Source organism: Rhea americana, unplaced genomic scaffold (genome assembly GCF_003343005.1).
Source record: "Rhea americana isolate MKP2758 unplaced genomic scaffold, rheAme1 scaffold_0, whole genome shotgun sequence".
Classification (NCBI taxonomy): Eukaryota; Metazoa; Chordata; class Aves; order Rheiformes; family Rheidae; genus Rhea; species Rhea americana.
The window spans coordinates 11740409-11767212 of record NW_028185037.1 but is presented as its reverse complement, the minus strand read 5'-3'; the positions used below and the strand labels follow the sequence as shown (position 1 = coordinate 11767212).

At 40.9% G+C, this 26804-nt stretch overlaps 2 protein-coding genes across 2 annotated transcripts in view; one reads left to right on the top strand and one right to left on the bottom strand.

Annotated features, from left to right (window-relative positions):
- Nucleotides 1–18632, top strand: part of SNTB1 (syntrophin beta 1) — a gene marked incomplete at its 5' end in the record, with an annotated part of 119316 nt that extends 100684 nt beyond the window's left edge. Inside the window, 4 exons of the mRNA XM_085313672.1 lie at nt 3199–3338; nt 11678–11874; nt 14267–14457; nt 15762–18632. Of these exons, the coding sequence (XP_085169798.1) occupies nt 3199–3338; nt 11678–11874; nt 14267–14457; nt 15762–15854 (621 nt within the window). The remainder of the gene's footprint in view (nt 1–3198; nt 3339–11677; nt 11875–14266; nt 14458–15761) is intronic.
- Nucleotides 18633–21867: 3235 nt separating this feature from the next.
- Nucleotides 21868–26804, bottom strand: part of MTBP (MDM2 binding protein) — a 29502-nt gene continuing 24565 nt past the window's right edge. Inside the window, exons 20-22 of the mRNA XM_085299684.1 lie at nt 25473–25586; nt 23888–23953; nt 21868–22407 (exon numbers count right to left, since the gene is read on the bottom strand). Of these exons, the coding sequence (XP_085155810.1) occupies nt 22372–22407; nt 23888–23953; nt 25473–25586 (216 nt within the window). The 3' untranslated portion in view covers nt 21868–22371. The remainder of the gene's footprint in view (nt 22408–23887; nt 23954–25472; nt 25587–26804) is intronic.

Here is a 26804-nt window from a genome sequence, read left to right as displayed (position 1 = left end):
AATGTGTCTAGGAAGAAAAAAGAACAAGTTTACCTCTGCTATAAACATTTATAGCTTCATTGACTTTAAGTGGAATTTCACCTGTGAATACAAGCAGTAAACTTCACTGAGATGAGCTGAAGAGTTTTCTTTTCTGTAGTTATCTTCATCTAGATTTGAGCCAATGTTTTGACTTTGAAAAGGGCTTGAGTTTGAAAAGCTTTCTCTGGTAGATGGTGATTTTATTTGTCTGCAACATAGATAAATGCACTTTGAATTACATGCATCCACCTGGGAAGTGGAGTGAAGAGATAGCCGCAGGAGTGCCAGAATGCTGCAAAATGCTCACTGAGAAGCTGACCTGAACTAACATCTAAAATAGTGCCTCTAAAATGTACCTCAAATTACATTTACTCTTAGAGAAGTATTTYGTGTTATCTTTACGATATGTCAGATTTTAATCCTTTAAAATTTGAACAAATCCTTCACTTTAGTTGCCAATAGACAGCTTGCTTTTTGCTACTGTATTGTAATTTGGTATTTTCATCGTGTTTRGTATGCTACTGTTGTTTGATYCAGATTAATTTCCTGTACTAATTCRTTCAAGATGTGCGATATAGGCTAGCGCTGGGTTTGCAGACCCTGTTCTTGCTTTGTAGAATTTGCTGTTATCATTTTGGGAACAACGTGTTCTCTTTGCCACCTTMGCTGACAGCCGACTGGTTGTGAAAAGCACTGCATCAACTGTTACGGCACAATCCCAAACTACTGAAATCGGTGAATAGTAATGCAATTCAAGGTTTTTTTTACCAAAAGACAGTATCTTTTATTAGATCAGCTGTTACAGCTGGAAAAAACAGGCAAGCTTTCAGGCACACAAATCCTTCTTCAGGTTTGAAATAGAAGCAGGCTTGCTTACGCCAGCATTCCTCACCGATGAGACAGCTATCGTCCAGGCAAGGGTTTAAAAAATGCTGTTAAAAATGTGCGTATCGTCACAGCTGCGCACACCTAGGTCAGGCTTCCTGGCAGCATGCAGGTGACCACTGTTGTCTGCTCTCCCCCAAACCTCTCTCCAACATGCACCTTGCAAATAGGAGAGGTTGCAGTAGCACGTTAGGACCGAGGCACGTCTGCTCCAGGCTCCCCTCTCTACCAGGTAGCGAGGAAAACCGCAGGCTCAGCTGGCTGCGTTGTGCGCGCGGGACTCTGCTCTTTTCCTGGCTGGGAGTCCTGGCTTTGGCACGTRTTGCTCTTGACTTTGTGTTTATATTCTATTTTCTTTTTTAAAAATCTGAAAAAATATGTACTTAAACCCCCTGTGTTAAAAGAATAAAGGCAGATGCACAAAAATTAATTATTAAGATTGCTATAACATTTACTTCTGTATCTCCATGCTGAGAACTGTCGTATTGATTGTAGTTAATAACTGTGGTATTAACCAGCTAAGGACACTTTGCCCTGCTGATGAATCTTTGTGTGGTACATGGGGTCTGTGAAAACCTTGGATTTTGCATTCTTGCTGGACTCTATCAGTAGGTGGGTTAATTAAGCAGCTGCTCTATTCTGTTGTATTTGAAAAGGAGAGATTGCATATCAAGAAACTGTCACCTCAAGAAAATTGTAGGTGTTGATGCTCTTGAAAACATTAAACAGATGAACTTTGTATCAGTTTAAGTTGCTTTTTTATCTTATTAACATTCAAGCATATACAACCCATGAGAAAATAATGATGTAAACAGGAACATGATTATTGGAGAAGCTTAATTGGGAAGGAAAAATATTTTTTAAAAATAGTCTGAGCCAAAAATCTTATGCTTAAGTTTAAGACTGCTTTAGGTGTTGTATTGGAACCTGTCTTGGTATAAAATGCCAGTGTTTCAAATGTGGATCTCAGTTTGAGTGCATCACTTAAGGCATGTCATACTTAAGAATCTTAATCACGGTTCCCAGCTGTGCCGTTCCCAGCCTGGGCTAATCTTTGGTTGACCCTTATTTTTTTTCCTCCAAATATTGTTAAATGGAGGGATCCTTTTGACTGATCCCTGCTGAGTTTTTYTCCATCCAGTAATGGCAAACACGTCCATGGCACACAGGCTGGCATCACCCATAACACACGGGTAGATAGTGTGTTCTGGCAGAGGTTCCAGTTAAGGAGATTCTCTGATGAATCTCTGAATTTGTTTAATTCCATCTAATACCCAATTAATTCCATTTAATATCAGTTTGGAATCATGGCCGTGAGAATGTTACTGCATAATGTGGTTTCTTCTTCTTTCTGTGGACCAAAAGAAAAATGATGAACTTGTCTATCATAGCCAAGATCTTCATTTTTATTTGAAACTAATCCGCTTCCATATTTCCATCTATTTTTAGGCTCTTCCATGCTGCCAGAGGACAGTGATAAAAATCATGGTCCATGCTTAATGCCTGTAAATGTAATTGTGTAGTCATGTGGACTATAACATGCCTAAATTGTAAAATATAATTCCACATCTGGATACTCCAGCCAGTAAAGTAGCTTTGATGTCCCAGGCTTTAGACATCTTCTGCAGATGAGTTTGAAAAGAAGGTGCAAAGTCTGAAGAGATCTGAGTCAATGCTACACATCAATCCTATGTTTATTTTGGATTTTTTTATAAACYGGCACTTGTAAAGTTGCTGGGAAGCAAGAGTGGAAGAGGAGCAATGAAAAYATGAGCTGCTGAGGAAAAAAGCAAACCCACCTGCTCCCAAACACACAGTTTTTTACTACCGGACACTCTTTTTTTATTAGTGGTGATGTAGCTTTTTGGAGTCACAAAAGCTAGAAACAGCAGCAGCAGTGTCCAGCACTCAGGAAAGTCTGACAGCTACATGTGAATGCTACACATTGTAAATATACGTTGRAGGCAGAGATTTTTTCCTAAGTCCTTTCATGCATACCACAGCCAGCTCTAGCTCTGTTTTCTTCCACTACTGCATTTATGAAACAGCCTGTAGTGAGTAAAAGCTGCAAGGAGGTTTGGAAATGGTAGTGCTAATGTGAGCAGYAGATTTCCTTGCTCCATTTCTGCTGCATCTGGTTATAAATCCTGGTGGTAGAAGTCTGAAAACCAAAGGAGTAAAGCTCTTGTTTGCTCRTGATTTTTCCCAGGACTGAATGTGTTCATGTTGATAGGCTTTGCATGATGCTAGCTTTGTCTCGTGCTGTTTCACTGAAACTTTACTCTTTTTCAGGTGCCAGGAGACAACGAGAAGCACTGGAAGCCAGTGCTAGTTGTCTTRACTGAGAAAGACCTTTTAATATATGAGAGCATGCCGCGAATGAAGGAAGCTTGGTTCAACCCTCTGCACACCTACCCCTTGCTAGCAACCAGGTACCTTTGCTTTTTTGTTATAGCTACTTCAAGAACACTGGGAATGGCTGAATCAACTGAGATCAGAAATAGCTGGTGCATAGCTGCATATCGCACTTGAAATGTCATGGTTTAAGAACCAGATTATTCTTCAATGGGCTAATGTGTTCAGCTTAATTGTTACTTCTCACTTCCCTCTTGTTTCAAATTCTGGCCAAGACTAATTGCCAAAGAAATTACCAGAAAGATTATGAATGTGGTAGTTTGACCAAGATCTGGAAGCAGAAGTGCTTAAAAAGCTGAGAGCTTGATCCCGTGAGATTTCTATCTCTGTGTGCAGACCTAAGAGCTTGGCAGGTGCATTCAGAACAGAGCTACTTTTCCAGGCTGAAAAATATGAAATAATTGCCTTGAATTTAAYGTACTGGTATTCTTCTGCTGGTATGAAATTACTACACCAAGTGCAGTGCGCCAGTAATGGCTGGAGCTTCTGAAGGCTTGTACATAAGATGGAGACACTGAATTTCAGCACATCTTATGTTCCCACTCTAAGCAGCTAGTATCTGGCTGTTTAGCTTGAAATGRTGAGCTTGAAAGACACATTCTTGAATTTATCTATCTACATTATTTCAAAGGTCTCCATCAACATTAATCCAGAGAGAGCTTTCCCATGGTTGTCTTTATACACTGAAAACTGCCTGTGGTTCTTAACACGCATCTAAATCACGTTTTTCAGCCAGTATGGTCAAATGGCTTGAGAAAGAGCTGCTGTTTCATTGTTTTGGTCCTTATGCAGGCCTCTATTATACTATTTTCAATGGATACTCATTGGAAGGCCTGGTAACACGTGGCCAAAAGCAGTGACTCTCTTACTGCACTCTCATTAGTTAATTCTTGTTCTCACTCGCTCTATTCTCTTCCCAAATGATCTGAGACTTTACTGGTAAATCATTCAATTAAAATTAAACTTGTCAAATTGTGCTAATAGTTATTTTGTCCCAATCTRCCTACCCGTGATAGAGTCTTTCAGACTTCCCAGGAGGCTGGATTCTGGCTTACCCTGCGTTAGCATAAAATAAGGAGCCTGTCCTGTGCTTTACAGGACASAAGGCAAGCTTTCAGCCTGCCATGTGTGGTGGCAGTGAGGAATGACAAATCCAGTGCAAGAATTCCTCCTGGAAACTTGGGTGGGGTATTACAGCATGAGTGTGTGCCTGGATGTGCTGACCACACATCGCTAGGCCTTGACACGATGCCTGCCCCGTGATGAGCAGCACGTAGTGTTGCCTCACAGCATGGTAATCTTGCCTCTGGGGGACTGGGCCAATGTCCTCATCAGCAATTTATTGCTGTTCCTATTGCAACATCCTTGCTGAAGAAAAACTTGCTGGTAGTTTTGACCCACTGGGGAGTGAGCTCTGGATAGCATCAGTGCCAGGTGGAAACTGACTCTGACTTTTTAAATAGGAGAATATTTTCCTTTGTCCTTTGCTCCCCTTTGGTCACGTTTCTGCAGAATTGTTTCTGGGATGAAGAATGTCTCATTAAGAGAAGTAGCGCTGGGAGTTCCCTRTGTCCTCAGGCAGGGGCTCAGGAGATGGGGACCATGTATCAGCAGTCTATGTGTCCATCGTAGAAGGGATCCACATATATTGGTGTTCCTGCAGCCATCGAAGCATGATGCGCAGAGGGAAAATAAAATCCTTGCCAAGGGAACGGCGCTGCAGCCGCTATGTAATTCCTGCTGGCAGGTGGTATTGCATGATGTGAGCTGCACAGAAAATGGCATTTTTTGGCTGAACCAGGAGGGGCAGTAAGGGCAGGCTACCTCAGTAATCATAACCATTGAGACCTGTGCCTGGGCCAGGAAGCACTCAGCACCACTGTCCTTGCTGTGCCTGGGGGACCCGGGCAGCCCCTTGGGCCCTCCATGCACTGCTTTGCCTGCAGTACTGGTTGTGCTCCAAAAGAGAGATTCAAAGCCAAAATCTTTTTTTTTTTTTTTTTTTTTTTTTTTTAATTTCTATATGAGTTCCTCACCCTGTTTTGTAGTGTGTCAGTTATCTGGCCACATTCCTCTGCCCCCAGAATAAACTGCTGCCTTTAGTGGAGCCTCCCCAGCAGAAGGATGCAACTCTGCCCCCCTGCTTTAGGGTGTTATRTGTAAACAGACCAAGGTCCTGCTCTTCTAAGTGATGGGAGATCCCGCCTCTGATAACACAGTGGGATCATTGGACATTTGCGATGTCCAGATGTCGTTAGGACCCTCCTGCCAGCTGAACCACTGTGATTGCTCGTAAAGCCTGAATATCCTCTAGCCCATCTCAAGTAGGAGGCAGTTTAACTAATTATAGCTTGCAGTAAAATGCAGTTCAACACAGTCACTTTACGTGGCTTTGCTGTGGCAAAGCAGTACATCTCCAGGCTCAGCTCAGCTCGGCTGGAGCGCTGTACGTCTGGTGCTGGGACGTAAATGCCTTTAGAAAATGTGACTTAGGCRTGTTGGGAAACAAAACATATCAGGAGGGGTAAATGACAGTAAGTGCAGACGTTGTTGGGCAATACGGTATTGTCAGTTGAAGAAACTGCCAGTTATTTCATTGGGGACCCTTTCCTTCATAAGTGCTTTTTAGGCTGATCCAGGCAGTGAGGAGGAAGGTAAGTGGGTGATGAAGAACAGCATAAGACTGTGGTGGATCGTCCTCCTTCCAGGAGCAGGGTGTTCTTCACCTTTAGAAAATGAAGACTGTGAAAATACATGGTTCCCTGCCTGCCGCACACGTGCAGTGTTGCACATGGCTCAAGGTGATCCTGCACAAGCGGCGGGAGCTCCTTTCCTGATCAGACCACGTGCGTCTGTTTTACTGCTCCGCTGCGGGCAGGCCACTGCGCATTGCTGGGAAACACCTGTGTCTTTCTCAACCTGTTTACTCTTAACAGCTGCAGCTTGGTTCAGGGTCCCCAACCTGTGTACCCTTCCCCTTCCTGCTCACACATCTTAATGTGCAAAAACAGCCCTCTGGAGGACATTGCCAGTCCCCTTTGTCAGTGACCACTGATTAACCTTACTAAATAATCTCCTTCTTAGGTGGCCGGTTGCTTAGTTACATTTTCTTCTGACTACAGATTTGATAGCAGACTGGTTTGCCCTGAGGGGATAGTTATCTCTGTGTGGAATGAGATTTTTGTGTGAACTGAGGAGCATCAGCCTTCAGGCTGGAAGGGAATAAGAAATTGCTCAACGCTGATGTTGGACTGCTGAAGGGTCTTTACAGATGTGAAAAATGGCCTGTAAAAACACATGGGATGCAGTTCGRTAAGGACAAATGCAAAGTTTGGCACTCAGGAATAATCAGCTACGTGGGTTTTGGGTGGAGAATGACAGGCGAAGTAGATCTGCCAGGAGGCATCTGAGCATTATGGTGAAATGGCATAAATCAACAGTGTAATGTTGTTGAGAAGGGGAAATGAAAGCAATCATCTTGGACTGTAACGTAAGTATTGCTTGTGGGACGGATGTAGTAATCTAACCTGCCTACACAGCACTGGTAAGACCTCAGCGGATACACCATGTTCATGTGAGACATTGCACTTCCCAAAAGATGCCAACTACTTGTAGAAGGTCCACAAAAAAGCAATACAAATGATAAGACTAGAGAACTCTCAATGAGGGGATATTTAAGAAACTTTGGTTGATCTAGAGAAGTCCAGGGAATAGTTTTCAAGTATACAAAAGAAAAGACAAAAGGAATACAGGGACATGTGTTTTCTTCCAGGTCCACTGTGGATAAAGTAGGACATAATGGGATGCATTTGTGGCAGGGGACATTCAGGGCAGGCACTGGGGGAAACTCAGTAATCAGGTGGGGCACTGGATGAGATCGTCTGGCGAATGTGCATGATCTTCTCCAGGGGAGTTTAAAGGAAAGGTGGCACTGTCAGGAGTGTCACTGGTAGAGTCAGCCTGGCTCTGGGAAGGGGGGTGCACGAGATGAACTCTCATGAACCTTTCCAGCCCCATTTCTATGATTTTTTATTAATATCACCACGAATCTGACATGAAGGTGCAAGGACAACAGATAGACCAAACATGACATTTGGAATGGAATTTGCAGTCTAGTATATACAGATAAATAATGATTCCTCAAGGAGAACARGCTATCTGAACTGATGGATTCCCTAAATCATCACACTTATTGTTTCAGGTCATTTTGATTAAAACCTTGCAGGCTACTAATTTTAGGATGTACCAGACTGAGTCGTTACACCACAAAAATACAAACGCTTTGCTGTTGGTATTGACTGCTGTGTTGGTACTTGGTCAGTGATTATCCTTCTTATGATATGTTTTTTAATCCTTCTTGTGCATCGATCAGTGCAATTTAGAACTTTTCACCTGGAAAGTTTGCAGACCACATGTTGTAATCTTGGCTGCTCCCATCTTTCAGATTTTTATGAGTCCTTGGGAAAACATTTTTGCTTAGCTAATGCATATTTGAAAAGCTGCTGAAACTGGAAAACTTCTGTGCCAGATACTATACAGAGTCATGCTTAATCTACCCAAGACTTAATGAGCAGAAAAAATTGAAAAGTGGTAGAAGAGTTACAGTCTTCCTACGGTGTTTTTTAACAGCAGAATTTCAATGTAGCTTCTTTTATTGATCAGTTTGCCTTCAACCAATGGATGATATTAAGACCGAAAAATATTTTCCAGCCAGTCTTTCCTACCTTTGTGTGGAATATAAGTAACAGCTCAAATAAAACTGAGATCAGGAGACTTAAGTTGCTCCTTTAAATATGTGTGCTGGGAGGCACAGCARCTGGCTCGTAGCCCTGACTCCAGGGACCTTTTTGTCATAATCTCTGATTCAGTTCTTCCTTATGCCTAAAGTAAGAATAACAGTGTCTCCCTATAGCATGGGAATGGGGCTTAAATAATTACATCTTGAATGTTTATGCAGTGCAGTAAAATTCTAGAATACTAGTACAAATTGCATTGTCATGCCAGATATGGAAAAAAGCACCACATGTTGCAGTCTGACTGAAGATGAAGCATCTCTAAGTTGCTTTTGTGYAAAGTTGAGGTTCTCCCCAAAGAGCATTAAAGCTGTTTTGATGCCAATTTGGTAATTGTAAGCACTGAGTTTTCTGTTCTAGTTATCGAGGCAATTCTGACTCATCCGTTGTTACAAATATTCACCAGTTGCTGTTGTATGACTTTCTAAATACGCAGCAGACCAACTGCAGGRATACTGCTTTAAACCTGTCCGCCTGTCCTGCGGCTGTAACGCGAGGTAGTGACCAGGGCCGTGGCTGGGAGGTTGGGAATGGAGTTCGGGTACCGAATCATCATCTTTGCAAAGAGGTAGAGCGTTTACAGAGGTAGAGTATTTTATGTCTCCAAGGACTACCGTGCCGGTCTGTAACGTGGAGTACATGGTCCCTGCTTCTCCTCCACGGTCTGGGAGTGCGGTTGCCTCCAGGGCAGAGCTCGAAGGAGTAACTGAGTGTGCAAAGGTTTCCAAAGAGTACAGCTGCTCTAGTACAGGTTTCAAATGCCAGCTCAGGGATAAGGAGCGATTTCAGTGTAAGAAAGGTCAGATTATAATGGCTTTCGACCAGGCAGAGCTGCCTGAATGCTGATGAACTTGTATCAGAGCCTCCTCTGAGATAAATCCAAAATGAGCAGCTGAGCACTTGCTTTGAATGTCAGGGCTGGTTTCACTGTCCTTCTTGAAGAGGCCGCTACATTTTTGGGTGTTGCAGCAAATGCTTGAAACTCCTTTCATTGTGTTGGGATGAAAAGCAGCTCCTAGCAAGTCTCACTCAACACCAACACTTCGAGTTGTGCCACATGCTTCGCGCTGTTATGCATTTCTAAAGAGTAATGCCAAATGGCTCCCCAAAACAGAGAGACGAGGGAGAAATTAGAGAAGATCAGAAGTGTATTCCTGGCTCCCTGGAGTGTGCAAAGAGTTGCGTTTTACAGCCACTGCCTGTTACCGAAACGCTGCACGGACGGACTTCGTCATTAACGCCCTTCTCCTGCCCTCTGGCGGCTCCTGCGGGCTCCAGGGAAAAAGCTCTTGGGGCTCCTGCGCTCTTGCAGAGCTGTTTCATAAACCAGGCAGTATCTGCRTAACCTTCAGGGACCGGCACAGCGGCTGAATATTAACGCCGCTGCTCTGTCGTGCCTTTGCGGCTGCTTTGCGCAGGACGCGCCGGCCACGCCGGCTCCTTTGCTTCCAGAGCGCCGGGCAGCACGTGCAGGAGGAAGCCGCCTGTGAAGTCAAGAACGCTGTTGTTTTTGCCTTTTAAAGTGTCTGTATGTCCTTCAGGAGAAAAGAACTTTCATGTAAATTAAACAGCTCAGGGAAATGTGAATTTACTAAAGCTTGGGAATCCTTTGACTTGTATCTAGACACGTTAGTGCTGATAGTTGATACACAAATATTATCAGATATTCTGCTGCATATTTGTCTAGTTATGCTTAACTGCCTGACTTTTAAAAACATCATCTGGAGTTGTACAAAAGAAGAGGATTTTTAAATAATGAGGTTGAATTTTTAATATTGAGGGGATAATGTTGTGAATGAAGAGGCAGGCAAGAAAACAAGGTTCATGCTGAATGTGTTCAACATACTAATTTGTATAATATATCTTCGCTCTATTCATATACTGGTAAGCCAAGAATGCCAGTGCTATTAATAAAGCATAAAGCCAAGGTTTTTTTGAAAGCAGCAGAAATAAACACAGGAAATTTTAATTCCCAGTATCCTATGTTAATCATCAAATTTGCAAAAAGTTCACTGAAAATTACCACATACCTAGGCATGAACAAACATAGCAAATCTTACAGGCAGGTGTCAAAGAGGGGTGCATCTGTTTGGCCCAATGAAGTGCTCTACAGAGGGGTCTAAGCATGTTCTGGGGAGAGGACTTCAAGTCCTGGGAGAAGCACAGCCACATGGATGCTGTGTTATAGTGGTTACATTGTTTTTTCTTTACCATGGGTAGCTTATTTGGAGTGTTTGGGATTGCATGATGCCGTATCCCGTATTATATTTTGGATTGTGAGGAGCAGATTTGCAGCTGATGCAAAATGACCTATTTCCGCTATTCCCACCAACTGTCTGGTTTGCCCTTTCTTTCACAAACCTGGCACCCAAGAAGTTCTCCAAACATCTCCTGAATATCAGCATGGACTGCCAGGGAATTTTAGAAAATTTCAGATGCCCTATGGTTAGTGTTTCAATATCTAAAAAGCTAAATTTTTTTTTAACCTTTTTTCCTCTTCTTCCTATTATAACATCTCTGATGGCAAACTTCTGTGATGGCAGCCAAAAGGCATTTATTCTTCTCAATGGAAAAAGTAATTTCAGGGTGAATTAGTATTCAGTAGATAATTGGTATAATCACGTTTCATGGTTTAGAGTGTGTTCCACCACCATGCTATGTATTTGTTTTATAGTCTCATGTAATGTATATGGTTTGCCTACAGAAAGGCAAACAGGAGGCACAAAACAGAAGGAAGATTTCTAGAAGAATTTCCCTGGTTTCCTTTTGTGACTCCCTCTGAGGTGAAGTACCTAGATCTCAAAGTGTGAAAAGCTCCTTGGTGTTGCTCTTTCCAGTGGAACCAGGGTAATGWCCATGTGTGGTGTCTGCGTTCACTGTCTCACATTTCCATAGGGAAAAAAAAATGTTTTATCTTAAAGAGAAATGAAATATTATGAGGTGTTGATTTTATCTCTAAAAAGCATTCTCTGCAGTTAGTGTTTGCTCGGCTGAACAAAGCTTTCTTGGTCRCAGGAAATCAATTGTTCGTGCCACACCAAAACCAAAAAAAAACAAAAAAAAAAATAATGGCAGCAAAATGTGAGAGAATTTCAGGATTACAAATAGCTGCAGCATTTTGCATTTTACGGTTATGTTAGGCAAAGTATACACAAGGCRGTACTTGGCATCTGCATATTTTACAGAACCTGTTACTTTATGGGAATTGTTACTTTATCTGACAGCATTTATTGTAGTGGTTGCCTGCAGATGCTTGAGCTTTATGGCGACGCAGTTTGATGCTGAAAGATGGGATTCAGCTGCCTTCTCTGAACTGTGTCCAAGTTGCCTGTCACCAGCTGTAGGATCTGCTGGCGTAGTGGGCACTTGCACTGCTGCTTATTCTGCCCCTTATATGGATAAGGTGAAGCCTTAATTCGCTGTGGAAATTGCTCCRGCACATTTGGCTAGCACTAAATTACCTTCACTGCACGCAACTGCTATATGTAACACTGCCAGCAGCTTAAACTACCAGCTTTTGTTGATGTTATTATTCATTAATGTACTTTCAAATCCAATTTCAGGTTGGTCCATTCTGGCCCAGGAAAAGGCTCGCCGCAGTCYGGGGTGGATTTGTCTTTTGCAACTCGTACTGGTACAAGGCAAGGGATTGAAACCCACCTTTTCCGGACGGAGACTAGCAGAGACCTCTCGCTGTGGACAAGGAGTGTTGTACAGGGCTGTCACAATTCTGCAGAGCTCATCACAGAAATCACAACATGTGAGTAACACATGGAGTATCACTTCTTCACACGTGCTCATTGGATTTTGTCCTCATGCCTGCTCTGTTAGACAGACCGAAGGTTGCTAGTCATTAACCCACAGTTCTGGGATGTTCAAGCCATTTCTACTAAAGAGGGTTCATTTTAAAAAATGTACAAATTGAGGTTATGGGTGTTGAAAATATCGTTTCTTTTCTTTCCCACCCAGCTCCAGCTTGTATGGCATCTCTGGCCAGTGACATAAAACTAGGCCACCATTGCTATTGGTGGCTATTGCTGTCACCATTCTGATTTTTCATCTTGTTTCCCTCACACTGTTTCAGACACACATTTGTCATCAGCCCTGTACATCTGTGCAGGATTGTATGTTGCTGAGAAGTGCTTGTCAGGTGTAGAAAAGAGCAGCTGCCTGCTGGTTTTCAGAAACCTACAGAAAAGAGCATTTTTGTGAGACCCAAGACGCCTGAGAGACTAGTGGGAGTTTTTGCTGCAAAGGGAAGAGGCAGAGGAGGACAGGCCAAATATATTGCATCTTCACAAGTGTGAGCTGTTCAATTATTCACCCAGATCTACACACTTCAAAAGAGTGAAGTACAAACCAGTGCCATAGCCGCATCTTGACACCTAGTCACTTCCCTCACAAGATACAGCCAGGAGTCACTGAACACCAGTGCCAGCGTCACTTCTCAGTGCTTCCTACATGCAAAATTGATGGGAATAAAAATAATCAGCTGCAGATATTCTGGCCTAATTCCTCATTTATTAACCCAGCTGTTACACTGGAACAGCTCTAGTGCTTTGAGATTGCACCTTTCTCTTAAGTGCCTCGTCTGGCAATGCTGCTGGGCCTGAGCATCTGGCTGAATTCCTTTTTCRCTTCTCGGTCCACTCTTCCCCTCTGCCCTCTTCTGGGCCCATCACCACAATACGATTTGTGAGTCCWTCCCTCACTAGCTCTCAGGTTGGTAGGGCTGTTAAAATTGAACTGTATCTCCACTCAGTCTGAAAACGTATGACTGAGAGCCAAGTGATGAACCTGCTCCACAGTAAGGCTGGAGCCGGTTCTGTGAAGACTTCATATGTGTCCCTGAGCCCAGGCATGCTGGACCTCCACCTTATCAGGAGCTCAGGTTTGTTTGCAAGTGCCTCCAAAGGAAGCTGAAGTCAACCCCAATGGTTAGTGGGGCACCACCTCAAGAGCATGTCTCTCTCCTTGAGCCTAGCGCCTTCCCATGATATTGATGCTTCAGCCTTTCCTTTCAAAAAGCTACAGGAAGGCTTCAGTCCTTTCTTTTAATACAGTGCTGAAGGTAGTGCTAAAATCCTTGCTTCGCAGAATTATACCTGCACCTGTGTCCAAGCATGTATGTGATCTTATAGCTGTGGGCCTTTGCCATTTATTCGGGTGAGCAGTGCCACCATGCAGAAACCAAGCTCAGGTTATCAAGGTTGCAAAGAGTGAACGAGGGCTCGGGATTCAGTTGCTGTGTGCTCGGGCCGGTCTGTTGGGTTGTTCTTGACATCACTCCCCTGAAAAGCAAAAAGGTATTTTATACAGAACACTAACTGGAAATCAGTATTTGAATCCCGCTGCAGCCTCTCACCATGGTTGAAATGCAAGTGGCATCTGCTGCTGCGTGTTGTGCAGAAGGTGGGCAGATGGGTGCTATCAAGCATGCGCTAAGATACGCTACCAGATCGAGCCCCTGCGAGGAGATTAAAAAAAAAAGTGTTTAATTTCTGCTTTTTTGGCTTGGGAATGGGATTTCACAAGCCTGCTCAGCTCTGCCAGAGTGGAGGTGTTGCTGGGAATAAGAGGAATACTAAGGTTTTTGGGAAACTTTTAGGTAAAAACTGTAGTTATCAAAGGAATTCAGATGTAAAAGGGAAAGAGAATTTGTGATGCGTGCACCTAAACTCTTCTTTTTCTTAACTTGGATCAGTGCTGTGTTTCTGTGTTAAGGGAGAGATGCAGACTTTCTGTTGCAATAGCTATTATATACAATTATCTGGGCCTTTTTTCTGTTACCATGACACTAATGAGGACTCAAGAGTGTCTTCATCTTCGTCAAAATTCTTTAGGGATACCCTTTACAGCTTCTAATTTTTGTCACGCATTGTGTGATACGTTTATTGATTTTGGCTATGTCGCGCTTAGCAAGAACAGTGGTTGAGACTTTGTCAAGGTTTGAAAGGGGGAAATGCCATGTTGAGTCTTCTTAAATGTTACCAGATTGTTTTGCATCAGCACCTAGATGTATACACTGCGGAAAGACACTTCTTTCACTATTACAGTTAAAACAGATATCATCATTAACGTGTGCTACTGCAGCTAAATGTAATTTGTTGCTTTTAAGAATGTTATATTCTAAATTTTGTTTTCTTATTCAGCTTGCACATATAAAAGCCAGGAGTGCCGTTTGACCATCCATTATGAACACGGATTCTCTCTTACAACTGAACCACAAGATGGTGCCTTCTCTAAGACAATTGCACAATACCCCTACGAAAAACTAAAAATGTCCTCGGATGATGGGATTAGGATGCTTTATTTAGATTTTGGAGGAAAGGATGGAGAAATTGTAAGTACTGCTTTTAGCAAACGGGATGCAAATTACCATCTCTTTAGTGGGCCTTAAGGTTATAAGGTGGAAACATACTAATAACAGCTGCCCAGTATAGATTCCACTACTGATATTTAGATGCCGTGCTTTCTTGTGCTTAGTAGTGACCTGGCCTTAAAAAGAGAGAAATTAAAAGGAGAGATGAAACAGTAAAATCATGTAAAGAGGGATGAAAGATTTCTTATATTTAAGAACAAACTGTATCTCTAGGTGGCCAGATGTTAGAATTGTTATATTTATCCACATCATTTTTAAACTTTTGTGAGCAGAAGAAAAAAATACTTATGATGAGATATTCAAAATAATTTCAACCTGGTCGTATGCACTTTATCTGTTAAGGGAACCAACTGTTTTAAACACTTACTTCTCCTAGTTGGTGAAAAATTTGAGGACTGAAGATGTAGTGCCAACTGTCTCCATAGACCTCTGAATTAGCTGTCACAATGCCTAAAAAGAAGGTGCTTTTCCTGTTAGCAGATTAGATATCATAAATTATGCATGCAAATGTGGTCTTTCCTGCCAAATTTTTCAGCAGTTTCTGAGCATATTGGGTACTTAATTCTTCACATCACCCTTGGTAGCACATACTTTGCAAACTGCTTACTGTGCAGGCTGTTAGTGTGCTTCCGAATGGGATTTGTTACTAGCTCATGATAAAATTGATATATGATTGGTGAAAGATAAACCTGGTTTGTTTGGAGGATATCCTACTCTTGAACCTACTGCCCACACTGACAAGGCTCCCACACCTTGCAAGCACGTGGTGAGATAACCGTGGCCATGGGGGGAGGGGGGAGTCTCAGTTCAGCCTCACTCCCTGCAGCTGTGTGAACGCAGGAACAACCACGCTGAAGCAGATAAAGGTGCAGTCTCTTGCCTTCCATAGTGACCAAAAGCAGATGGGAAAGGATGAGAACTCAGAGAACAGAGCTTGCAAAGAAGTAGGGGGTTGAACTTTGTGGAAAAGCGCATGCAGCATCCAACCCCTGRTGTCCTGCTGCTCGGTCAGGTGACTGCAAGCCCCAAGACTTGAGGGATCTCATGGGCTCTCAACATGCTGTTACTTACTTTCATTTGCTTAAATATTTACAACTATATGCAAATAAGAGACAATTTGACAGTTGTGATAAARGGTTGTTATTAATAGAAGTCTATTGAAAATTCCAGACAGCAGTTAATCAAGTAACACTCAGTAGATGATTACTTATTTGAGCTGTAATCTAATTTAATCAKTCACAACCTGATATCTTTTGCAATTTCAGCAACTGGATCTTCATTCCTGTCCAAAGCCAATTGTGTTCATCATTCATTCCTTCCTGTCAGCTAAGATTACAAGACTTGGTTTGGTGGCATAAGTGGGATACACCTGTTTCCTCTAAGAAAAATGGAGCAACCATGCTAATCGGAAGTACAGTCACCATGAGAAACCTGTAACAGCCAGCAGCATGCACAAGACTGGAGTTCAGTACTGGGCCGTGGTAATTCCTGGCAATCTTCCAAGGCYCAGCTTTCATTTTGATCAGCTAAAGAGATGATGTCAAAAGGAAAACAATGAATTTCATTGTAAATAACAGGATTTTTAAATCACATACTGGACAGCAGACGAGTGTAGTACTTACTGTATGTGTAAAAGTTTCAGAATCATAAATTGTGCCTATTTCAATGTATTTGTTTATATAGAATAAGTAAAGGGCTAAGAAGATATGAGTGGGCACTTGATTGTAATGCAAGATCAAGGTTGCTTGAGAAGTTCTGTAAACAAGGTTGTCCCACCACCAAAAACTCATGTATATTTTTCTGCTCTAACCTGTGCATCATTTAATTTTTTTTTTTTTGGGGGGGGGGGGAGCTATCAGAACCTGTTGCTTGAATACCCAGCAGAGCATRCAAATATGCATCTTTGAATAGGATGCTCTAAAGCAATACAGACATGGTCAGTGAAGAGCTGTGGCAGGGGGGCCCTGCTGAGGGGCACAGCRCTCTCAAATTAAATGATAGGATATCTTGGGCACATTCCTGGAGATGGACCCAAAACAAAAGGTGTAGGAATGTAGCGAGAGCGCATCTGTCACTGAGAACGGAGCCCCACAGGATAGGGTAGGTGCAGCTTTCATTAATGAGCACACAGGACATATTTTTCGTAGTCCCTTTCCAGAAGGGTTCAGATGACTTTGAGCGTCAGCTACCCAGGATCGCAGGCTCAGTTAAAAGTTAGCTGAATCATTTTGCAATGTGACTTAAGCTTCTAACAGCACATTTCCACTTCAGTGTTTTCCAAGAGAAAGTCAGGCTAAGAGCTTCCCATCCTCCTGCCCTCACCCCGCTCCATCAGCTCTGCTGAGACTGCTTGCAGATTTAACTGTTAATCAAATGATCTTGACTGAAKAACAAATGTGGGGAATGAGTAAGACTTGGTTTTTTAAAGTGTTCTAAATTAAAACAGAAAAGTTACTCGAGCAGCTCCACAACACTGAGGAAATGCACAGGGGCAGGTACACAAGCTTTACTGCCAGAAAAGCCTTAATATGAAACTGTGCCTGCAGTGACTTGGAGCTTAGACCTTTCTCCTGCTGCTAAATCAGCTACATTAAGGAACTCTTTAAAAAAGATTTTTTTTTTTTAACGCTTAAGTTAATTTTAAGTGCATTTGGGTGTGACTCTAGATGCATTCCTTGCTGGTAAAATTTATTTAAGCTGTTGATCCATGTACCCATAACTTACTATTTCCTATTTTGTCCCACACTGTAGTGTTTTAAGTCAATACATAGGAATCACTAAGTCAGCCTGGTTCACGGTTACAGTGGGGACAAAGGGAGCAGCAAGGCAGGAACGCTGGAAACTGCCCTCACCATCGAAGACGATGGACACAAGCTGCAGCTGGAAATACTAAATTAGCCTAATGTGGTTGGGTAGGAAGAAAGAGGACTAGAATATGGATTGCATTGATATTGCTCTTAAGTTGTACACAGAACTGCTTCATGTGTGTTGTGGTTTTGTTTTGTTTGCTTTTAAAGTTTTGCCCTAAGTACATGCTTGAAAGGACAGGAACCGTATAGGAAGTAATAAATCAGAAGCTCCTAGAAGTTCACTTGTAACAGTACAGCGCTTTCATACTTGAGAAAGCCACTAAGTTTCAAGTTAATGATGTCACTTGGCTGGCAAAGAAAATTAAAACCATAGTATGGTTCCATGTTGTTTTTAAGCTGAGTCTTGAAAGTTAATAGTAAGTAAGTCATACTGTTTATTCACATTGTAGGAATTAATTTCTGGTGTCGTAGGTATCTTAATCATTAAAAATAATTACAAATTTAAGATGATAGGCTGAATTGACAAAGACTGCAAATAGTCATTTTGGGACAGTAGCTAAACTGACATTTGGAGTAGCAGCCCCACTCCCAACACCTCCCTCCAGTCGGAGAAAGGAGTCAGCAAGGTGATTTATGGATCTGGGARCCTCTGGTTTTTACTGTCATGGTACTTGCAGTTAAACTTTTTAATTCCTTGTGTAAATGCACAAGTTAGGAGGTATGTTACATAGCTTACCAAGAGCTTCCCAAATGTACGTTTTGCCTGTCGCTCTCCCTGCCCCTCACCTTGCCTTCCGTAGCAACTGTCCGGGCGCCCGTTGCTTCAGGAGCTTTTCGGCTAAGAAGCCGCGCGTGGTCGTACGCCGTGGGAGCAGGTCTTTGAGCCCAGGCGCCGAGATCATCCTGCGAAGCGCTGGGTGCCGCTCGGAAGAAGCGCGTTTCAGGGCACTGCGTGCAAACTTGCGTTATCGATGCTCCAAAGTATAACTTAAAAATGTGGACCCAGATTCGTGCAAGTGTTCCAGAAGTCAAAGTGTGAACTTACGTACTGTGGGGTAGGTTAAATACATATGTAAAATATACTGCACTATTTCCTCTTTCCTTTAACACTTAAAAAAATCACTGGAATGTTACACTTAACATGTATGTGCGTTGTAAATACTACAAATTCATCTATTAGTACAAACATTTAAATTACACAGTATGTAATCTAAGGTGCTCAGTACTATATGAAGTATAAGTGAATAACTAAACAGTTTGCAAAGAAAAAGTTCGTATTATATATATTTATAGAAAAAAATATAACTATAGATGCTATTTCTTCATTTTCAGATTTTGGATTGATTCATATTTGGATGGGATAGACACATGAAATATGGACCTACTCCACATTTATAAGAGTATAGTGAATATTTATATTTTAGAGGAAAAGAATATATTTAATAAAAAGTCATTTATTGGATTTTTGTGAGGTAAGCTTACTTTCTACCCAAACAAGTTGTTTTGGGGCTGGGGAAAATACATTTTWAACATTGATCATTCCATCTGAATTCAACTACTTAATTATCTGGTTTATCGTATCGACGAGGTGACTTTTTAAAAATCAGTTTTAAAAAAACAAAAAAAAAAGTATTAATATACTTTCAACGTTGCCTTGGTGCTTTTTATTAAGCTCGGTGTCRGTAGGATAGTGGCGCTTCTGGTGACAGTCTCAAAGCACACGTGAGCAGCATCGGTTTTGCTGCCGGCGTTTAGYGACGGCCGAGCGGTCGTTCTGGGCAAGGGCGCTCAGCCCCAGCTGCCGAGGTTACGGACCTTCCCCGGTGCGGGTACTTACAGGGTGGTTACAGCATGCGCAGAAGAAACAGAAACTTCTGCTCGAGCCTCGGCATTCAAGGAGCACGCGTACGCCTCGCTGCTTCTCCTAGACGTCCATGGAAAAACAAGCCTCGCTGCCCCCGCCTCAATCCCTGCTGCGGTGCCCCGAACGGAAAGGTCAACCGCGGGCCTGCGAGCCTCTTCGTTCGCGCCTACCCGAGCTGTAGCAGACCACGGAGATCCTACCCAGGGGTAATTTTAGAGTTTCGCTCTTTTCACGAGGTGCTGCCTGTAAACTGAATATTCTGATCAGAAAGTCCGTATCGAAGCCTCACCTTTCGAAAGATTTGGGTACGTATGGGAACATACATGTTACTGGAAAAGTGTGCTATGAGTTGTTTGTTAAAACAAAGCTGGTCTGATGTGTTCAGGGAAGCATACCAGTGTTTTGTAAGAGTCCACGCTTTAAGAATTACAGTATGTATGTATTAAAAACAAAACAAAAAAAAAAAMCACACCTGCTGCTTCCTTTGTCCTAGTGCCCACAAAGGAGGGAAAGGCAGATTATTTTAACAGGATGAGCAGGGCAAGACCTATTCGCTTGCCCAGAAGCATCGTTGGAACGACCATTGCTCTTACGGTGCTTTACAAACGCAACTCTGCGCGCGCTGCCGGGCRAATCGTTACCACGAACATCGCTAGGAGTCTGCCTCTGCCAAATAAACAAGTGCTTGCTTTTTGTAAGAAAGGTTAAGTCCTCCTCCTTCCCAGAGGATAGGGAAGCACATCTCACCTGCCTGAGCGCGGCAGATTCCCRCAGAGCTCGAGCTAACGTCAGGCTGCAGACGGACTCCTCAGGGCCCTCTTAGCAGTGCTTAGAAGTTAACCGGCCCCTTGCATTGATTTCACGAGAAGCAGAAAGGGCCTTAACACACGCGCTCCAGCTTACCGCTAGCATTGATTTCTAAGTTTATCTTATTCTTCTAACTCATGAATAGACTACTTTGTAATTGTTTACTGGGGCCATTTTGCCAGAAGGAAACAAAAACACACTATAGAGTGGAACCGTGTAAAATGGATGCTCATGAATTAAAAGGTGACTTCAGGATTTAATAGCAGATAATAATTAGCAAATTTTCAAGCAACTGTCAGTGTGCTTGGTATAAGTGTTCAGCGAGAAGCATAAGTAAAAAGCATTAATATTTAAATAACAAAGATTATACTCTCTGTAAACCCATCAGTGATTTTTTTCACATAGGAAATAGCTTCCCAATTTATTTCCTTTATCACAATTTCTGTGCTTATGTAAATAATCGTAAGCATTGGAAAACAACTCCCAGGGAGGAACTGGAGAGTCTGTGAATTCAGAGAAGTGCCTGTACCCAAGTTAAATTCTCTTGTAGGGAAGTATTACAGAGATTGCACTGTGAATATCACTAGATGAAGTGATCACCTTACCACATATCTGTGAATTTTGTCTCACTCCAGTCTCATGTACTAAGACCATAGCATGGACTGGGAATAAACTACAGATTGTATAGTGGTGAATATGACTTGCATCCTGACTTGTATAAACGTGAAAGTAAGCAACCAAACCTTCTGCAGTAAGGTAAACATTAGATGGATTTAAATATACCCCCACACTCTTAAACAGGAAATGCAGCGCTCAGTAGCTTCCTTTAAGATACGCACAACAGTAGTATCAGCATTCATGCTCAAGATAACAGTTCCAGTAAGGCTTTTAGTTTCTACCTCTGACTGTGGAGCTTTCTTTACTGAGCATTGGACATTAAGGAAGATGAACGTCTTCATCTGGAGATTTTTGTTTCGTGTGCAAAGAGTTTTACTATGTTGGAAGTGCAAGTATTCATAAATTTGGGGGTATTTGGCTGTGAAGATATTCATGCAATTATGATTAAACAATTTTGAATGTAAAAAAAACAAGAGTCAAATGCAAGAGCCTGCTGGATTAAAATAAATACATAAATAAAGCCCACAAACACCACACTTCTTAGAGCTTGTCTTTACACAAAAGTAGAATACGGCAAAGAACAAAGTCATAAAGACTCCTTAGAGGATGGGTAGATTAAACAGTATCAAGAAAGTCTAATCTACATGTGGTTTAGTTCAAGTATAGTTTTATCATCATGTTGGTTAAAGTGTGGCTTATATTAGTATTGCTTCATTTTCCTTCCAGGAGTATAAAGCAAGCCAGTAACACTGTGACTCTATCAACTTGAATCCTATTGGTTTATCTGAGGTATAAGGAATCTACCTTTAAAGCTGTAAAAATGTATTTGCTTTAAGGAACCCCTCCTCTCCAACACAATACAAAATTTAAGTAACTGTACAAGTACAAAACACATACACCCCCAAGTCTTAGGCAAACTGACCCTGAAGTTAGTAATTTACTTCACTCTAAGACATTTAACCACACTCTACCCACTGTTCCACGGCTCTCACAATCATCATTACTATCATTTTGATTATTCCTCCCCTGAAGAACTGTTTCTAATGAATATTACAAAGAGAATATTCAAAATTATGCCAGAGATTCAGCTTACACTCCCCTTCACACAGTCATCCTTCCTTGAATGGGAGGTTGCATCAGGTTTCAAAAACATGCTTATTTCATCCATGTGTTATGACATGAAAAGATAATTGCAACTTCAATTCTATTTGAATTCATCTGCAGAACAAATAGAAACTCTTGTCTGTACACTACAAAAGGTCTACACTGTAAACAGGTTTATTCAGTTTATTTATAAAATAGCAAGCAATTGTAAATAGAATAAAGGTAAATAGAATAATAGAATAGAAAAAGAATAAAGAATAGAATTGTGCAAAATGGTTAAAAATAATAATAAAAAAAGCCTGTCATTACAATTAAATACAGCCATTTTTACTCATGTCAGTAACAAATCCTCGTTAAAAAAGTGTACAAAAATTTATCAAAAATCAGAGAAGCTGCATTCCTTTTAACTATGAAACATAATAAATACACATATAAAATATTTTCAAGTTTTAAGTTAAAATAAAAGCTTTCAGTATGAGGACTCAAAACATGCTACTTTGAGAGTTAAATCTACCTAATTACTCTAACCAAAATCCTTCAAGATTGCGCGTGTGCGTATGCCTGCACACGCGCCTGCCTGTCTGTGATCTAGTATAGTGTTTTTTCATATAATAGGAAGTGCTCTGTTTCTGAAGTTTCCAGGAAGCTGTGAATAACATCCGTTCAGTATCTCTAACTGCCAGTCTTCTCCAAAACCCACTCAATCACCTAGGAAAATAAATGAGAATATGAATTATTCATGTAACTCCTGTTCTGGAAGAAAATTAAGAACATGTAATATACTTCAACAATTATTTCTTCATCTGTGTAGCCTTTACTCTGCCAGGAATTAAAAGATAATCCATTCAAAAGAACAAAGAGCAAGAGTTAATGAACAAACAGTGGATGCAGTGCTATCAGAGAACTGTATTTAACCCTACAGAATGCCTTGTCTTCAGAAAAAGGCATTTTTTTTCCTTGAATTGAGCTACTTCACCCCCCTCTCCATGTACAAGCAAGGCGCACACACAATGCTAGATAGCTAGCGTTTCCAACAACAAAAAAAACCTTTAAGTCATAAGGGAAAGGATTGTTTTCACGGTGTTTTATATACCACCATTGTTATTGCTGTTCCCCAAACTGGCTGGTTGTTCAGACCACTGGTGAGTGCTGATTAGATTTTTCATAAGGTATTTTTCAAAGTATTCTCTAATGCAGAGATCCTCAGTTTTAATATCTCTTTGCGAACAGCAGTAATGTTCATACATAAAACTACCAGCTGGTCTTCAAAGTCAAAGATGGTAGGGAGAAACAGCACACCAACACCCCAGTTCAACACCGAACCTCAAAACCTATTTAGCTTTTGAATCCTTATGATCTGTAGAAACCAGTTCCCAGGGGAACATTGCACAAAACACAATAAATACTATTTTGACCGAGAAACATGAGTAGGCATACAGCACTTTTCCTTACGCGTTTGAAGGATTTTTATTTAACTAGCCCAGTTCAAATCCTTGCATTTAATTTATAACTTTGAAGACTATACTGTAAAAATCCAAAAAACTTTTCATCATACAGTTACTTTGGGGTGTTTTCCAGAATTTCAAGCAGAGTTGCTTAATTTCTGGAGGGCTGGAGTACTTATTACTCCTGGTATTTCCTCTGTGCTAACATTCATAGAAGTCCTGCCTATACAGAAATAAACTCACTTGATGTCTCTTTTGGCTTTTGTTTACAGATATTCCCAACCTTAAAATTACTAAATTTTACACTGCTGCTTTGGAGAAATCTATTCTAAATCTAAATCTACAGATCCCTTTTTTGCTTCCTGATCTTTCAACAAAAATGTCATTTCCTTGAACACAGGGAATGAAGAATTCCCAAATGGTCCAGATTCCTCACAAAGAATAATCTCATATGCATTTTTTCAGTGATGTGGAAAAGTTTATTTTCTTCATTTACATGTGAAAGCACTGTGCCACATCACATTGCCAGCTATAACTAAAACATCAGCATATGCAGCTGGAAGTTTTGCCATGAGACTACTAATTGAGAGAGCGTTTTTGTGAGACCACAGAAGTGAAACAAGACCACAGCCAAAGGAATGTTTCTGTTCATCTCTTAAAGCTGTGGACCAACCTATCCTACACCAAGTACCAGCATATGCCTTTAGCCTCGGCTAGTTACAGAAACATTTCTTCAGTGTTACCTGTTTAGCATTGTTATTTGCCGTTTTCTTCATCTCATCAAGAAGTCCTCTAGAAGTTTTCAGATCCTAAATATGAAGCGCAAAGCCACAGAGATTACAGCGTTCATACATTCACTCTAGTCAAGTGATAAGAGTACTAATTATTGGGGGGGTACTTATTCTTTCCTCATCTTTCCCAGAAACACAAAAGTAGGATTATTTATTTGATTTTTGTTTTAAAGAAATAATCTAAACCCACTTCAATTGTGCTTCATCTTTCTGCAAGCAGTTCAAGCCTAGTATTCAACAGTGGGATTGAGCCACTTTTCCTAACTTTTCACCCACTTCCAGAAAGGCTTCTCTCCTCTCACTTTCTTCAAATGACCTTCAAAATTCTTATGGTCTTAATTGAAATCTTAATTTTACATAAACCTATAAATCAGCTGGGCCCTTGCACTGCAAGACGATTTAGGCAAAGACTAGGGAGAAGAACTTGGAGGAAAAAAACAACGCAGAAAGGAAAAACCTAAAATGGCTTGTCTGTTCCGGAGTCCAATTTTCCCACCCTAATCCACTAATAAACTAATTAAGCATGTAAAAACATTGCATAAAGAGAAAGGAAAACTAAGGACATTCACTTGCTACTTGTATCCAAAGGAAAATGATAGCTAGAATACCATACTTCTGAAGGACGCTGCATAGACAAGTCAAAGAGCTCTCGCGAATTTGGGGCTGCGAGACAAGATCGCTGCAGCACTCTTCCTTTTGCTCTCTCAGTCGCAGTGGAACCAGGAAGCCATCTGATTTCCCCTAATCACTTTTAGCCCTACACAGTTTTTTTGACTTTGGATTAGGAAATTTTCCTCCAGGGAGATTTTCAGGGAGATTTTAGAAGTGCTCATAGAATGACCGAACAATTGAGTTCTAATTATTTAAGAAGCTGCTGCTCATCAGAAAGCCGCTGTAATTGTCTGTGAGAGCTTTCAGTCCTCTTCAATTGCAGAGTAACTTCATTTAACTTAAATCACCTTTACTGATGTTCAAGCTAAATTGAGTTAGTTCACAAATTGTAATAGGCTAAATGCATGCAAGTGAACAGAAACATCAACTCAGCTCCTAAGCAATAGTTTGTTGAACTCCCATATTGCATTTTTATTCAATTTTGTGCCCAGACTAAGTAACTTAGGCTCAATATTGACTTACGAATTCTCTTAAGTATTACTGAAAGAATCGTTTCTCATCTCCTCCAAAAAACGAGGGCGATACAATTCCATATGGTGCTGCCAGATAACTACAGCAGCTAAGAGAGCAATACAGTATAAGCACAACCTTACCGAGCAGACCACTGCTTTAACAGGTTACCTCACATAAAAGACTTTATCAGGTTTAAAACTGAAAACAAACAAAATACCCTGTAAAAATAGCTTCCACATCTGATTACAAGTCCAAGGTTTTTCCAGACATTCTATTTCCTACACGTCACTAACATATAACTAGAAAACATTAACATAACCAAGCTGAACATCCTAGAGTCAATCTCCAGGTATACTGAGCAATGGATTCACTTAATTAAGCAAACAACTGCGAGAGCATGTCTTCTGGTTACCTTTAGGTAGAACTTGGATATCTCAAAAAGACGCTGGCTGCATGATGCAAAGCACTTGTGATCCTCTGCAACTCCATGTTTTTCAAGAGTTTTGGCCACCACCTCCTTCAGCATCTTGGAAGCAACAGAAACACTCAAAAGTTGATCCCAATTATTGGCATGAAAAACTGTCCAAGAAAAATGAAGTCATACTTGTTTTCTTTATCTTTGCCCCACAATAAGCATTAAGAAGATGGAACTTATAATACATCGAGAGGATTGAGGGGAAAAAAAAATCCTCAAGTTTGATCTTGCCTCTGTGCTTCTGCCATTAATCCACTGGACAAATTTGGGCAGAGTTATTGTACAGTCTTTTTCCACTTCCTTCATCTCAAAAATTAAGAAAATGCTTAGAAGTCACAGCAATACAAAAGACCAGTAAACATGGGGCTTTGAAGACAGAAAAATTTCTGTAATGTCTTGGGTTTTCTCTTTCCTTTATATTGATATTTTCCTCTTTGATACATCCATATTATAAAGAGGTTCAGACAATACAATCAGATCAAAGAGTTTACTCTGACATTCCTCATATCAGAGATGCTTGAACTTTACTGTAGATCTCAATGACTCTCACTTCTTTACGCGTACTCAGGTCATCCTGACTTACCACATGTGAAAAGAACACATGAATATCATTTAGAGGAAAATGCCCTTTCTATACTTTTGGGGAAAATCTAAACATATCTCCTTCATCTGCTTGCTTACAAGGCTCTCAAATTTTGCATTTTTTCCTTGAAATACAAAGCAAAACTGTCAAAAGCAGACAGGCATCATCTACAAAACTTAATTTCAGATCATCTAATACAACAATTAAGTTTTTCCAAAATATTAATTTTGTTGCCAATCACAGGTGTCATTATAAAGACATTACTCTCCTTCTAGATATAAAAATGGCTTTAATTAAACATTAGTGCATCAAAGTATTCAAAAGTTCTACTAATGGACATATACAACTCCTGGAATATCTCTTCATTCACAAAATAGTCCTGTTCTTCTGCAATGTCTTTTTCTTTACAGCATAGATGCTTCTTTGATGTCTTTAGGTTTAATATTAATTTTCTATATTTTGTAACTCCTACTCGTTAATATTTATTCCTATCTTTTTTGTTCTTGTTCGTTATCTCTCTCAGCCTAACCTCCCTGGGCACCATATAATTATTTCTTATATGCTTTTTCACTTCCTACTTTTGGAAGAACTTTTCCTCAATGCCTTCAGGTCTCACTTACAGAAGTGAATAGAAAAAAATTTAATAATAATGCGCAGAGAACACAGAGTCTTCCTTTTAGCTAAAA